General features: G+C 42.2%; 1 protein-coding gene across 1 annotated transcript in view; it reads right to left on the bottom strand.

Annotated features, from left to right (window-relative positions):
• EFCAB3 (EF-hand calcium binding domain 3) overlaps window positions 1-16735 on the bottom strand; it is a 354012-nt gene that overhangs the window by 68618 nt on the left and 268659 nt on the right. The window contains exons 149-152 of the mRNA XM_084748227.1: window positions 11122-11226; window positions 10629-10682; window positions 10078-10182; window positions 1629-1682 (exon numbers count right to left, since the gene is read on the bottom strand). Coding sequence (XP_084604353.1) covers window positions 1629-1682; window positions 10078-10182; window positions 10629-10682; window positions 11122-11226 — 318 coding nt within the window. The remainder of the gene's footprint in view (window positions 1-1628; window positions 1683-10077; window positions 10183-10628; window positions 10683-11121; window positions 11227-16735) is intronic.

Here is a 16735-nt window from a genome sequence, read left to right as displayed (position 1 = left end):
GAAACCCTGTCTCAAAAAACCGAAACAAAACAAAACCCCCCAAACTTAAAAACAAAAAAACCCCCCAAGATTCATTAGTTATTATTATCTTCACACTCATGCATGCCACAGCATGCATACAGAGATCAGAGGACAGCTTTGGGGAGGTAATTCTGTCCTTCCACTGTGGGTTCAACGCTGTTGGGCTTGTGTGACAGTGCTTTTACTTGATGAGCTAGCTTACTGGCCCTATATTTTTCAAAATTTTCTCATTGATTCTTTGTGAATTTTATACCCTGCACCCCAATCCCACTCATCTCCCTGCCCCTTCATATCCACCCTCTGGCCGTGCAACCTACTCCACAAATAAAAACAAAACAAAACAAAACAACTCACTGTGCGTGCACAAGGAAGGGAGTCTTTAGGCTGCAGAGGCACTGACAACGGAAACCCAGAAAGATGTTCAACCCCCAAAGCAGCAGCCAATGATATGTATTTGTGGAGATTGTCACACCAAAAAGGAAATAATAAAATCCAGGCATCCAATCAGACGCAGAGAATGTGGATACAGAATAATGTACAAGAAATGACTGGTGGTTTTGGATGCTTGATGAAACAGGAATTTAGAAATGTCTTCATTCATGCATCTGCCCCGTCGATGTTTCTCTCTATTGAATCACTTTTGACTTAGCTCAATGAATACAACTGTATACATATGGTTTTCATTTTAGAAATGCAATTGTATTTTAATATTTTGCATAAAGGAAATTTTGGTTCAACATACGACTTTTAATTTATTGTTCTTGTAATCTTACACACAATGAAGATTAAAATTGTTTCCCAAACTGAAAACTAACAACAAACAAACAAAAACCCATTGTGGAAGCTGTAGTGTGTCATAGTATATCGTAGTATACCCTTTTGCCTACCATATCTTTACTTGCAAATGTTCATTGCAATGAGCCATTGGTCTGGTTTGAGGCCTCTGGCTTCTGCTACACTTGTCAACACTTGATGCTTTCAGATACTCTGTGTCTGTGGTCATGGAGATCCTGCAGCCTTGGATCTGCAGGACTGGTTCCTTTATGCACTTCCAAAGTTCATAGATGGGACAGGTGCTGTTGTGGGCCGACTCAAAGCCTTGGCTCTGGGCCTGAGTGGCAGCTGAGTTGGTCAGCCTGCCAACTCTCCTGCACACACACCACCAGGGCTTGCTTTCCAGCACCGGCAAGGGGTAGAGCCAGCTCTCCTGCTCTCATTCCCCTGGACGGACACTATTTCACTACATAGCTCAGGTTGTTTTCAAAATCACAAGAATCCTTCCTGAGTCTTAGAATTATAGGCATGTGCTACCATAGCAGGCATGAGATCATTTCGACCCTGCCCCCACCCCCCAAAAAGAATTTTAAGCTGGGCATAGTAGTGCATGCCTATAATCCCAGCACTCGGGAGGCAGAGGCAGGTGGATCACTATGAGTTTGAAGCCAGCCTGGTCTATACAGTGAGTCCAGGACAGCCAAGGCTAAATGGAGAAACCCTGTCTGGAAAATCTCACACACACACACACACACACACACACACACACACACACACACACACACACACAAGATAGATCATTTTGACATTGTTTCCTGTCACTTCTCACTTACCTAAAATCGAATCTACTTCTTTCAGAAGTGTACCTATCTTGACTTGCTTTTCACCTGCAATGCAAGATGGCCTTTAGATACAGGCTTGCTGTGGGTTGACTCACAGTCCCTCAGAATATGTACATTGGAGCGCTAATCCCTTATGTGACTGTATTTGGGAATATGGCCTTCGGAAGAACATTAAAATTGAAATAAACTCATAAGGCAAGGCCTAATCACAGATGAGGCTGTGGCTTGTAAGGGGTAAGATCAGCCTCGCCCCCTGCTCCCTTGGTTAAGTGAGAACATGGCAGGCTAGGAACACAGCCCTCCTAGAAACCATGCCCTCCAACCCTCATCTTGGAGAAATTGGAATCTAGTACTATGATAGAATAAATTTTGTTCTTTATGCTTCCAAATTGGTGGCATATTGTTATGGCTCATACAGGTTCTGGTTATATAAAATTCTTCAGCTGTGAAGGTCCAAAGATTTAACAAGGGCCTGGAATCTTTTTTCTAACTAGACATTTTACTTTTAGCCTATATAAGCATAAAGTTGTGGAAAGCAAAAGAACACAGACATGATAAACACGTTCATTATACTTAGTCGTGTTTCTTGACTTCCGGTTCTCACCCATTAGTGAGGAAAAAGTGGGGAACAGGGTGTTAACTTTTAGTTTTCAATGCAACAAGTATTCACTGGGTGCCTACTATGTATCCGAGGCCCTTATTCAGTGCTGAGGATACAATAGCCAACAAAACATAAGCTCCCACAGTGGCAGAAGCTAATGCCCCAAACCATTTGTAACTCCAGTTCCAAAGAAGAGCCCCTCTTCTGGGGTCTGTAGGTACCAGGATGTGTGTGGTGCACACACACATGTAGCAGCCACTGGGGTAAAAGCAATTTCATACCAGCAGGGGCTACTTTACTGAAATACAGGAATTACTCCTTATGAAGAAAATATTTTAAGTATCTCCCTAGATATTCTTTAGACCCCTTTGGTTAAGTGCTGTATCTTCAAATATAGTTTTGAAACTCAGCTTCAATCAACCTTTGCAGAACATAAGGCTAAATCCACCAATATTTATCTTGTGATGTTCTGTCTGCTTGCTTGCTAGATCTTCAGAGTAAGACAATATTCCAGCATAACTTTACATAATCTTGCTCGGCTCCTGTGTTAGACAGTCTTGACCAAAAGGACTAGAGATTGGTCAAGAAGTAGGTGATCATTCATTTGGCAAGTAAAAGGTTTCATGGTTTGAAGCATGATCAGATCGCATTAGGTTGAGGTGGGTAGAGAAGCACTTTGGAGATGCTCATCAAATGGTTATCAGCCTTCCGCATTATCTCACTATGCCAAAGATGCCTACCATGCTTAGAGTTAACAGTGTTTGAACTTAAGCCTTTTGCTAAAGATGATGAAAAAACTGCTAACCCCACAAATTTATCAGTATCTCTGTCTTAAATTTTTTTTCTAAGAAATTGAACCATAACACCATCACTTACTTTAAACAAAACTTATGAGCTCTACACTGGTTCTGCTTGAACACAATTTTGAGAGGATGATTTCTTTGGATCTTTGATATTTATGAAATTTACTAAATGTAATTGTAAGGCTATATAGTATTGTAGGGTGGCTTATCTGCTTTTGTAATCCTGGAGTGGATGGTTAAGAAGCCATGGCAATTAACTGACCAAAATAATACCCTGATGGATAGGTCTGTGGTAATGGAGGAGGAGAAGACAACAGGACCTCACTTGGGAGTCCAGACAGGATTTCTGTGGTGGTTTGAATAGCAATGGTCTCCATGGCTCATATATTGAATGCCTAGTAACCCGGAAGTAAAACCATTTGATAGGATTAGAAGGATTAGGAGGTGTGGCCATATTGGAGGAGGTATGTCACTGGTGGGGTGGGGTGGATTTTGAGATGTCAAAAGCCCATGCTAGGCCTGGTCTCTCTCCCTGTCCCCTGTATATCAGAATATAAAGCTTTTGGGCCATGCCTGCTTATCTGTCACCATGCGGCTTACTACGATGATTATGAACTGACCCTCTGAAGCTGTAAGCAAGTCCTCAATTAAATGCTTTCTTTTGTGAGTCGCTATGGTCGTGGCGTCTCTTCATAGCAATAGGACACCGACTAAGACAACTCTCCATTGTCTTCTTCCCACACCCCACTGCAAGTGATCTCAGGAGATGCTGGGCTATACGAGAAGGAGAAGGCTGACTGAAGTGAAACTCCATGCTACAGCCTCCATGAAGTTGTTATCCGTGGTGAGGTAGGACTTTGTGGTGATGCAACTTTTCATCCATGCTCCTGTAATAATTGCTCACCCAAGTTCTGTAAGCCCAATAAACTCGTTTGCTCACCAAAGACTTAGGTAGAATAATTTCTTTGGTCTGTTGTTGGTACCCTATATGGGCTGAACAGACATCTGTGTATCCCCCAGGGAAGTTCACGTGAGTATTATTTTACAGTATTGTAGAAAATATTTAATAATATCTATCACCTTCCTTCTCATCCTCTTTTTCTTGTTTTTCTGAAACAGGGTGTTTCTATTCTATAACACTTGCTGTCCTAGAACTTGCTCTTTAGACCAGGCTGGCCTTGAACTCACAAAGATCCACTTGCCTCTGTCTCCTGAGTGCTGAGATTAAAGGCGTGCGCCACCATACCTGGTTACCATTTTCCTAACCTTTACTCCCCTCATCTTAAATATTCTTTGAAAATCTTTTTACATCTGCCTGCTTGCCTGCCTGCCTGTCTGTCTGTCTGCCTGCATATGGAGGGGGCGGGTGAGGCAGTCTGAGCACAGTGGCACAAGCTAGAGGTCAGTCGACTGCTGGAGGAGGCCATGCTCTCCTGTCATCAAATGGACCCTGCTGACCACACTCAGGTCTTCAGCCTTGGCAGCCAGTGCCTTTATCCATCAAGCCATCTTGCCAGTCTGCAAATGTCGTTTTAAAGACTTTTCTTTTTACTTGACCCTAACACTGACCATGGCCTCTCTGTGATACTCTCTGGCATAGGAACTCTGGTAGAAGCAATGAGAGTAATCAAAGGAATATGATCTAGTATCAAATTAATACAAAGACACAGCTTTTTCCTGCTTTTTTGGGGCTAGGCCTCTACGTGCTTCTGAATTTTCTGTGATATCAACAAGCATACTTAAAAATGTTTCCATAGAGAAATAAAATTATTCCTTTTCAAGGTCTGATCATTTATCTGTTACTCTTTTTTTCCTCCTTTATTAATTTATTCTTGTTACATCTCAATGGTTATCCCATCCCTTGTATCCTCCCATTCTTCCCTCCCTCCCAATTTCCCCTTATTCCCCTCCCCTATGACTGTTCCTGAGGGGGATTACCTCCCCCTCTATATGATCATAGTGTATCAAGTCTCTTCTTGGTAACCTGCTGTCCTTCCTCTGATTGCCACCAGGTCTCCCCGTCCAGGGGACATGGTCAAAGGTGAGGCACCAGAGTATGTGAGAAAGTAATATCCCACTCTCCACTCTACTGTGGAGAGTGTTCTGTCCATTGGCTAGATCTGGGTAGGGGCTTAAGGTTTACCGCCTGTATTGTCCTTGGCTGGTGCCTTAGTTTGAGCGGGACCCCTGTGCCCAAATCTGCCTATCATTATGTTCTACTTGTAGGCTTCTAGGACCCTCTGGGTCCTTCTACTTTGCCTTTCTCCCATGATTCTCTCATCTAGAGTCCCACTAGAATGTCCTCTCTTCTGTCGCAGTTTCCTGGTAAGTGAAGGCTTTCGTGGGACATGCCCGTTGGGCTAATATGCAGATATAAGTGAGTATATACCATTTGAGTCTTTCTGCTTCTGGGTTAACTCACTCATTATGATCATTTCTAGCTCAATCCATTTATCCACAAATTTCGGGAATTCCTTGTTTTTAATAGCTAAATAGTATTCCATAGTGTATATGTACCACAGTTTCTTTATCCATTCTTCTATGAGGGATACTTAGGCTGTTTCCATGTTCTGGCTATTATGAATAAGGCTGCTATGAACATGGTTGAGCAAATTTTCTTGCTGTGTGCTGGAGCATCTTCTGGGTATATTCCAAGGAGTGGAATAGCTGGGTCTTGAGGAAGCCCTATTCCCATTTTTTCTGAGATAGCATCAGATAGATTTCCAAAGTGGTTGTACTAGTTTGCATTCCCACCAGCAATGAAGGAGTGTTCCTCTCTCCCCACATCCTCGCCAGCATGTGGTGTCGCTTGAATTTTTCATCTTAGCCATCCTGATGGGTGTAAGATGGAATCTCAGCGTTGTTTTGATTTGCATTTCCCTGATGATTAAGGAGGTTGAGCATTTCTTTAAGTGTTTCTCAGCCATTTGATATTCCTCTGTTGAGAATTCTCTGTTTAGTTCCATGCCCCATTTCTTGATTGGGTTATTTGGTTTGGTGGTATTTAATTTCTTGAGTTCTTTATATATTTTGGATATTAGACCTTTGTCAGATGTGGGGTTGGTGAAGATCTTTTCCCAGTCTGTAGACTGTCGCTTTGTTCTCTTGACAGTGTCTCCTGCCTTACAGAAGCTTCTCAGCCTCATGAGGTCCCATTTATTAATTGTTGACATTAATGCCTGGGCTGTTGGTGTTCTGTTCAGGAAGTTGTCTCCTGTGCCAATATGTTCCAGGCTCTTCCCCACTTTTTCTTCTAAGTGACTTAGTGTCTCTGGTTTTATGTTGAGGTCTTTAATCCACTTGGATTTGAGTTTTGTACAAGGTGACAAATATGGGTCCAGTTGCATTTTTTTACACATAGACATCCAGTTAGACCAGCACCATTTGTTGAAGATGCTATCCCTTTTCCATCGAATGGATTTGGCTTGTCAAAAATCAAATGACCATATGTGTGTGGATTCATATCTGGGTCTTCGATTCGATTCTACTGATCAACCAGCCTGTTGCTGTGCCAGTACCATGCTGTTTTAATTACTATTGCTTTATAGTACAGTTTGAGATCAGGTATGGAGACTCCTCCAGAGCACCTTTTATTGTACAAGATTGTTTTAGCTATTCTGGGTTTTTTGTTTTTCCATATGAAGTTCAGAATTGAACTTTCAATGTCTTTAAAAAAATTGTGTAGGTATTTTGATAGGGATTGCATTGAATCTGTAGATTGCTTTTGGTAGGATGGCCATTTTTATTATGTTAATTCTCCCTATCCATGAGCAAGGTAGATCCTTCCATCTTCTCATGTCATCTTCAATCTCTTTCTTTAGGGTTTTGAAAATTTTTTCAAACAGGTCCTTCACTTGCTTAGTAAGAGTAACTCCTAAGTACTTTATATTGCTTGTGGCTAATGTGAAGGGTGTAGTTTTCCTAATTTCTTCCTCTGCAAGCTTATCATTTGTGTATAGGAAGGCTACAGACTTTTTTGAGTTAATTTTGTATCCAGCCAATTTGCTGAAGGTGTTTATCAGCTGTAGGAGTACTCTGGTGGAATTTTGAGGGTCACTTATGTAGACTATCATCTCATCTGCAAATAGGGATAATTTGACTTCCTCCTTTCCCATTTGAATACCCTTGATCTCCTTATGTTGTCTTATTGCTCTGGCTAGAACTTCGAGTACTATATTGAAGAGATATGGAGAGAGTGGGCAGCCTTGCCTTGTTCCTGATTTTAGAGGAATTTCCTTAAGTATCTCACCATTTACTTTGATTTTGGCTATTGGCTTCCTATATATAGCCTTTATTATGTTGAGGAAAGTGCCTTGTATTCCTGATCTCTCTAAAACTTTAAACATGAATGGGTGTTGGATTTTATCAAATGCTTTCTCTGCATCCAAAGAGATGATCATGTGGTTTTTTATTTTCATTTTGTTTATGTGGTGGATTACATTGATGGATTTCCGTATATTAAACCATCCCTGCATGCCTGGAATGAAGCCTACTTGGTCATGATGAATGGTATCTCTGATGTGCTCTTGTATTCGTTTTGCAAGTATTTTATTTAGTATTTTTGCATCGATGTTCATCAGAGAAATTGGTCTGAAATTCTCTTTCTTTGTTGAGTCTTTGTGAGGTTTAGGTATCAATGAGACTATGGCCTCATAGAATGAGTTTGGTAATGTTCCATCCCTTTCTATCTTTTGGAGTAGCTTGAAGAGTATCAGTATTAGCTCGCCCTTGAAGGTCTGGTAGAATTCTGCACTGAAGCCATCTGGCCCTGGGCTTTTTTTGGTTGGGAGACTATCAATGATTACTTCAATTTCTGTAGGGGAAATGGGACTATTTAGCTTGTTTATCTGTTCTCCACTCAACTTTGGCAAGTGAAAATGATCAAGAAAATCGTCCATTTCCCTTAGATTTTCAAATTTTGTGGCATATATGCCTTCAAAGTAGGATCTTATGATTCTTTGTATTTCTTCAGTGTCTGTTGTTATGTCTCCCTTTTCATTTCTGATTTTGTTGATTTCAATACTGTCTCTCTGCCTTTTAGTTAGTTTGGCTAATGGTCTGTCTATCTTGTTGACTTTCTCAAAGAACCAGCTCTTGGTTTTGTTGATTCTTTGGACTGTTTTCTTAGTTTCTAATTTGTTAATTTCACCCCTGAGTTTGCTTATTTCTAGACGTCTACTCCTTTTGGGTGTTTCTGCTTCTTTTTTTCCTAGGGCTTCCAGTTGTGTCGTTAAGGTGTGCGATGCTTCCAATTTCTTTTTAAAGGCACTTAGTGCTATGAATTTTCCTCTTAGCACTGCTTTCAATGTATCCCACAAATTTGGGTATGTTGTTCCTTCATTTTCATTGAATTTCAGAAACTCCTTGATTTCTTCTTTATTTCTTCCCTGACCCAGGTGTCATTTAGCAGAGAGTTGTTTAGTTTCCACATACGTGTAGGCTTTTTGTTATTTCTGTTGTTGTTGAATTGCAGCCTAAGCCCATGATGATCTGATAGGATACAAGGTATTATTTCAATCCTCTTGTATCTGTTGAGGCTTTCTTTGTGAACTACAATGTGATCAATTTTGGAGAAGGTTCCATGGGGTGCAGAGAAGAAGGTATATTCTTTCTTGTTTGGGTGAAAGGTTCTATAGATATCTGTTAGATCCATTTGACCCATGGCATTGGTTAATGATGTTATTTCTTGGCTTAGTTTCTGTTTCGATGATTTGTCCTTCAGTGAGAGTGGGGTGTTGAAGTCTCCCACTATTATTGTGTGGGGATCGATGTGTGGTTTAAGCCTTTTTAGCAGATCTTTTACAAATGTGGGTGCCCTTGTATTGGGAGCATAGATGTTCAGAATTGTGATGTCCTCTTGGTTGACTTTACCTTTGATGAGTAAGAAGTGTCCATCCTCATCCCTTTTGATTAATCTTGGTTGAAAATCTATTTTGTTCGATATTAAAATGGCTACGCCTTATCTGTTACTCTTAATGACTTGATTTTGACTGGATTCAGAAACAGAATTTTTTGGTGAGGACAGCTTATATCTTTTGGCAATCTGTTCCCAGTATTTTTCTTTGGCTGCTTTCATTCTCTTAAGCCAAAAGTTTACCATATTATGCAATCCCCTCCTTGTTTTTCTTTTTTTCTTCCTTCCTTCCTTCCTTTCTTTCTAAAGATTTATTTATTATTTACATACCCTTTGCCTGCATGCGTGACTGCGTGCCAGAAGACGGCACTAGATCTCACTATAGATGGTTGTGAGCCACCATGTGGTTGCTGGGAATTGGACTCAGGACCTCTGGAAGAACAGCCAGTGCTCTCAACCTCTGAGCCATCTCTCCAACCCTCTCTTTGTTTTTCTTAGTGTGCTGTTTTTCAGATCAATACATCAGCATTTGTGTTGCAGGACACTGGAGCAACAAGATGGTGAATCATGAGCATTTTGGACCTGAGCTTTTTAAATCCTCTTTGTTTAAGAGGACGGAGACACACACACACACACACACACACACACGAGATTGAGAATGAAAAACGTGTAGATTCTGCTAGCTCTTTTGGGCCCCAACTGCAGAGATACAGTATCTTGTTGGTCCAGGAGTATCCTTTTATTTTTCCTTTTCTTTTTAACACAATAGTCAAGCTGAGAACACTCAGATTGGCATCCACAAGGCAGCAATGAGCCGACTCGGCTCCTTTTCTCCACTTCTTGGTCTGGATCAGAATGCCGTGGTGAACAGCAGATGCCCCCCGTCATGGGTCAAGGCTTCATAGAGTATCCGGTCTGCCGTCCCCAGCGATTCAGACCACAGAGCCCCTCCACCCTTCACCCCGTGCTTCAGCAGCTACTTCTGTGCCCCTGTGCTTTCTGTGCCCCTGTGCTTCTCAGAGAAAGTACGAAGCTCGCGTTTATCTGCTTCAGCAAGTTCCTGACAGCCGGTGGCCGGGAAGCAGATAGTCTGCTTCATGTTGACGCAGCCTACCACCCAGGGGCTCCACATGAAAGAGCGAAAACTCTCTCTGTAGAGCACTGTGTGTTTGAGACACTTACGATCAACTGGCAGATTTTTAGACAACTTCTCTATTTCCTCTTCCTCAAGAGGGTATCCCAGGTATTCAAGAGTGTCATAAATGTTATCAATATTGATCTTCCCACCTTAAAGAGAGAAAAGAAGAAATGTGGTTTTGTGACAAAAGGGGAAAAATGATTACCCATACCAATAGTCCATATAACCTGGAGGTGAAAGGTCACAGTACCATAAAGCACTTGAGGTGAGTAAAATAAATCAATTGAGAATTTGGGAGAGGAAAATGCTCCCTTATCCATGTGCAGGAGGACTCTGTCACAACTGTCGCTAGGATGTCCTTACTCAGAAGAGTAGGCATGCTTTACTGTCACAGCGGCTAACAGCTCGCACAACAGTTTCTTACCAGTATGAAGAGATTTAAAATTGCTACAGACAGATGGGTGATCACTCCAGTGTTGACACACAAGCATTCTAGTGCTTGTGTTTTGGAATACAGTAATGCAATTGGTAATGTGAACAGAGAATGGGGTGGTGGTGGTGTGGGTTTTCCTCTTTCAGAACACTGTGCACTCACCCCTAAAAGTCCGCAGTGCGTCCATCAACACGTTTTTATACACCATGTTGTTCTCTGTAAGATAAAGGCCACATTCATCAGAGTATTGAAAATCCACAAAGTCCTGTTCTAAAATGCTGCGAGTCATAGTCATGTTTACTGCCCCCCCCCTCGAGGCTAACTGTTCTGATATACTGCGAGTAGAGCTTACACACATTGAAACACGGGTTGCTTTCTTTTGAGGTTCCCCCTTTTCTAATGTTGGCCTTAAGTATGTTACAGATACTTGGTCCAAGATTCAAGACTGTTTGTTCTTAGTTATCAGCCCCTCCCAAACAGTGTGACCTCCCAATCCAACACTGGGAGGGTGGGCAAAGTATGCTTGTGTCAAAGTTGGTTCTTACTTTGCTCTTACTTTCCAACAAGCTGTTAAATGACTGCGCTCATGTAACCGTATACACACAGCCCCAGCCCAGGAGTCCCTGTGGCTAGTGGCGAGGTCTGAAGTGCTTACCATCTACTGGGACGAATTGCTGTATCATTTGGTTTTCATTATCCGTTAATTCAATGCCTAAGCTTTCCAGGTATGGTTGCATGTCGTTGGCATCTACTTGAAGACCTTTAAGAAGATGAGAGACATAAAAGAAGAAATGAACATTTTCGTATACAACGGGTCTTCATTAAGGAAATGACACTAAAGAAGCAATTTTAAGAGATACAGCAGCAGAAAGCGAAAGACACAGTGAGGCCTCTCTGCCCGTGGGGCACTGCAGGAAGGAACATATTTCCTTTAACAGTGACAAGAAGGGAAGAGTGAGTGACAAAGAGGAAGAGGATGGATTAGAACGTTTGGCGAGGGGTGGCAGAGAAGGGAGGATGGTGTGGAAAGGCACAGGAGCGCAGCAGGAAACAGTAGACAGAAACCAGGTAAAGTCAGGAAATGTTACAATTAATATTAAAAAAAAAAAAAAAGGAAGCCATGGACCACAATCCTAAGTAACACAGATGGCAATGAAAGAAGCCCTTGCAGCGAGCCTGTGAGCAAGAAGGAACAGGAGAGCCACTGTGAGCTCCAGAGGTCCTCAGCCAGTTATTCTCCAAAGAGTAAACAAAGGCAAGACAGATCTGCCACCCGTGCAGAAGACACTGAGAGGGGCGGGTCATTCGAGGCAGTAAGAGCTGACAACCTTCATTCAGTCCCTGAAGCCCCCATGATGGCGAGAGGGTTCTTACAAGTTGCCCTCTCGCCTGCACACATGCTCTGTGACAGATGCACTCCTCCACAGATGAATTAGAAGGATACCAAGTGACTGAAAAAAGCCAACTCACCAGAAGGTCTAAAAGCCAGAGGAAGAAGGCGAATGAAGATCTGCTAAATAAAATGACTATATCTAAGAAATCTATCCCATAATAGTTACGGAGAAAGAAAGACCTTTAGAGACAAGCACAAATGAAAACAAGTCATGGCTTCCATGCCAACAGTGCCAAAGATACTTAAAGCATCCACAAGACTTTGGGAAATAATGTGTTTTATGAGAAGATTAGATAAAATAATTAGCACATAATGAAACATGATAAACTGTAAACTGGCAACCCCCTATGATGAAAGAGAGGGGGAAAGAACAGGGTAAGATGGGGGGGCACAGCTACAAGTTCTGTCCACAGGGCATGATGGAGATGGTGCAGAGTAGCGAGAAATAGACCCTGTTCCAGAAAAAGAGACCGAGATACAGACAGACAAACAGATAGACAAGAAGTGAGTGATGGGATAAACCGAGAACCCGAGCAAGCAGCACACGGCTCCCCAGTGGGGGGAGGGGGATAGAAGCCTCATCCCAAGTTAAGCTGGCTAACAGAGACCAACAGCCTTGCCCACAGAACAAGCCCACAGCTTTAGTAAGCCTTGAGCCCACGTGGGCCTTTGCTGAGACAGCTGCTTCTCTGGCATGACGGCGTGATGGCAGTCACGAAGACACTGCCCCTCGCCAGACATCAGTGAGTGGGTCAGTCTCTAGAGTCACTTCTGTGATGTGTGGGTCACTGCCTTAGGGACCGAACTCTGTTGCTTCAACTGACTGCTTGACGTCGGCCATCATGTCTTTCCATCTGGGGCATTTAATGTTTAGCAGGTCTGTTTGCCCAGATCTCAGTGGCCTAGGTCTACTTCCCCAGCCAATGCCCTCAGGAGACAACAGCCCCCGCCCCACGTGATCAGAACACTAGCTACTCCAGGACACGCTGGAGAGCCTGCCAAGGCTTACGAACTGCACAGCTAAAGGGGCAAAGCAGAGGCCATGGAAAAGACGCCATTGGAGTGAAGTCGGCTCTGCTGGACACTGGCACTTGTCTCTTGTCTAGTCCTAGCAAAGAGGACCATCAAACTAATGGTAAAAACGATCCACTACACTTGCTTAGGAAATACCAGTGCACACAGAGTAGGGTTTAGCTGAGGGGGGCTCAACACTGAGTAAGTAGGGCTGCAGAGAGATGGCTCAGCAGTTAAGAGCACTGGCTGCTCTCCCACAGGACCCAGGTTCAATTTCCAGAACCCTCAAGGCAGCTCATAACTGTCTATAACTCAGGTTCCAGTGGATCTGACTCCCTCACACAGACATACATGCAGGCCAAATGCCAGATTTATATAAAATTAATTAATTAAAAAAACCCCAGTGAGTAAGTAGCATACTGACCAGGCTTGTTAAAAACAGTAGGAAAATTTATACCTCTAACTTAATAACAGCTTAGGTTGCTGGGGAAATGCTTCTGCTGAGGTTTGCTCACTGAGCCTGGCAGCAATTAGTTCTGTTCCTCCACTGCAGCAGTTCTCAACCTGGGAGTTGTGACCCTCCCCCCCAAAGGAGTCACATATAAGATAGTCACATTACGATTCATAACAGTAGCAAAATTACAGTTATGAAGTAGCAATGAAATAATTTTCTGGTTGGGGGTCACCACAATACCAGGAACTGTATTAATGTTGTGGCATTAGGAAGGCTGAGAACCACTGCCTTGTTGGGAAGTTAAGAATGGGAGGCCACGGTCACAGCTGCTGTGCATTCTAGTCCATTTCCTCTATGAGGAAAAGCGTAATCCTGACAGGTAGGCAGGATGACCTCGGTTAACAGTTGGCTCACGAAAATAACACATAGATAATTGGGACAGCATCTTCACAGTATAAATCTCCCCATCTTTTTTTTTTTTTTAAATAGTGACTGTATCGCCACTTTGCAAAACTCCCTTTGTCTAAAATGACTAAGCTCACAGTTTCTATAAAACACATTTAAATGCTCAAACATGTAATTTGGGGCTGGGATGTCATCTATGTATTTCTTTTCTTTAAAAGCATTAAAAATAATTGCGCTAATAAAAGCATAAAGCAGGAACATTGGCAACCTCTGTACTAAATGATAAACAACCCATATGAGAGAGTACTTTCCTGTTGCCCAGAAACCAGGTTTGAATTATTTCTTGCCCACTAAGCAAGCTCCTTGGGCATTCACTAACTCATTTGCTGGTTTCTGATGAAAGGCCGTTCTTTCCCAGGTACTGGAATTTGCAATGGTATAAAATGCTAAATAAATTAGGTACCCCTTACCTGATTCTCAAAGAAGAGCGCTGGGGGGAGGCAGGGACTGGAGAGGCAGCTCAGAGACTAAGTGAACTTGATGGTCTCCCAGAGGACCTACATTCAGCTCCCAGCACCCATGTGTGGGGGACTCACAGTCTCCTATAGGCACAGCCCCAGGGGAATTCAAGGCTTCTTGGGTAACTACACTTAGAAGAAATGTTATATGTGAGATGTTATAACAACTCAGGACCTATATAAGCCTCAGTAATTTCTACATGGAACCTATTTCTCTTTGGGCATGAGACAAAATTTGATGTGTGCTACAATTATTGTGGAGTTTCTCTTATTTTTCTGAGTGTTTCGGGGTCAGTGCTCGCCGGGAGCCTTGTTTCTCTGGTTCAGCGCAGGCTCAGCATCGCAGGAAATAAAGGAGGCCCCAAGTTCAGTCATACCTCAACATCTACCTAGCAACATCATTTTCAAGGATACAAAAAGAAGCTGCACCAATATTTCATGTTTTTGCCCTTTATGTCCCCTTTACTATACTTCTGGTACTGTGTTTTACTTTACTCATTATTTTTATGTGTGTGTTTATGTGTGTGTTTATGTGCATGTGTGCAGAAGCCACGTGTGTAGAAACCTTCAGAGGCCAGCAGATGGCATCACATCCGATAAGAACAGTGACTGCTATTAACTGCTGCGTTGTCTCTCCAGTCCTTATTTGCTTTATAAAAATTTCCCTTTAAATTACATATATATGGGGTGGAGGTAGGTAGCAATCAATTCTCTCCCCCTCACTATGTGAGTCTCAGGGACTAAACTCAGCTTGTCAGGATTGGAGGCAGAGAGGTGGCCCTTATTTGCTTTTTCTTTCGCTTTCCTTTTTTCTCTCTATTTCTTTCTTTCTTTCTTTTCTTTCAAGATTTGTTTATTATTTACACAGCATTCTGCCCACATGTGCACCTGCCTGCCACAAGAAGGCATTGGATCTTATTACAGATGGTCACGAGCTGCCATATGGTTGCTGGGAATTGAACTCAGGACCTTTGGAAGAGCAGACAATGTTCTTTAACTGCTAAGCCATCTCTCCATCCCCCTTATTTGCTTTTAAAAAAAGATGTATTTATTTTTATTTGATGGTATGAGTGTTTTACGGTACGTCTGAGTACTATGCTGTGCCTGGTGCCCACAGAGGTCAGAAGAGGGCCTTGGGAATACAGAACTGGAGTTACAGATGGTTATGAGCTGCCACGGGGCGCTGGGTCAGAACCCAAGTCCTCTATAAGAGCCACTGAGTTATCTCCCCAGTCCCCCTTGTTTTTTTTTTTTTTTAATATTTTTGTTTTTTTATATTCTTCTGTAACATTTATATAATTTTATTTTTATATTTTTTTACTAGATAATCATCTTAAATATTCTTCTCCTTTTCCTCACAACAGTCTTCATTAAGTTTTCTTCTTCTATGTAGTCTTCTCCTTTGATACTCATTCTATACCCTTTCTTTTTGTGTTCCTTCCTATTTATATATTTTCCCTAGATAATTTATAGCTTCATAACACATATTGATTTTTGCTACTTCTCAGTCTATGGTCATTGGCAATTTATTAGGTGGCTTTAATTGATTTTAAATGCATCTTTCTATCTTGTTTGCTTTGATGTTCTTGCCACTACAACAATTTGTCTTCTTTAAGTGGTATTTGCGATTGGGACCTCAGGCTTAGGCCAATGAGAAGATTCTAAAATAAAACTAGGGGGGGGGGTATCCAAACTAACAGCTATACAAAGAGCAACACAGAACCACAAGAAATATAAAAAGTTCAGGCAATGTGAGCATTGCAAAAGTTACACATCAATGGTACTGAAGTGCCTCAAGGGCCAGGTGATCTCAATGCTGCCTTCTGAGGACAATAGATGACCCCAGACAGTGCACAGACAAGCAGATGAACGGACTCAAGAAATCCAGGACCTGGAAAAAATTCAGCAACGTAGATGAGGAAGCTAGCAACATGAATGAGAAAAGTCAGCAAGGAAATTAAGAAAAAAAAAAAACCTAAGTGATTAAAAAAAAAAAAGCCAGTAGAAAAATCACCAATAAATTAGATCAAGTGGAAGAAAGAATATCAGGGGCTAAGGCTGAGGAAATAATACACCTAGACAGCAACAAAGGAAAAAAGAATGACAACAGCTTGTAAGAACTCGTAGGATGTGATCAAGAGGCCAAACCTAAGAATCCATGGGGTCAGGAGGAGCAGAGATAAAAAATAAAGCATAGAGAACCCATTCAATGAAGTTATAGCTGAGGGCCAGAGAGATGGGCAAAGACGTCTGCTGTGCAAGGCTGACGATCTGAGTTCAGTTCCCAGAATCCATGAAATAAAGCCAGATGCAGCAATGTGCACCACAACCCCAGCACTCCTACAGTGAGATGAGAAACGGAGTGCTCTCTCCCTGCCCTCTCTTTCCTCTCTCTCTCCTCCCCTTCTTCTCTCTCTCTCTCCCTCCCTCCTCCTCTCTCCCTTTCTCTCTCTCTTTGTCTCTGTCTCTCATGCACACAAATAAA

This window comes from Acomys minous (assembly GCF_964271855.1).
Source record: "Acomys minous genome assembly, chromosome: 12".
Lineage (NCBI taxonomy): Eukaryota > Metazoa > Chordata > Mammalia > Rodentia > Muridae > Acomys > Acomys minous.
Note: the sequence above shows the minus strand (reverse complement) of the source record. Positions and strands in the feature narration are given on the sequence as shown.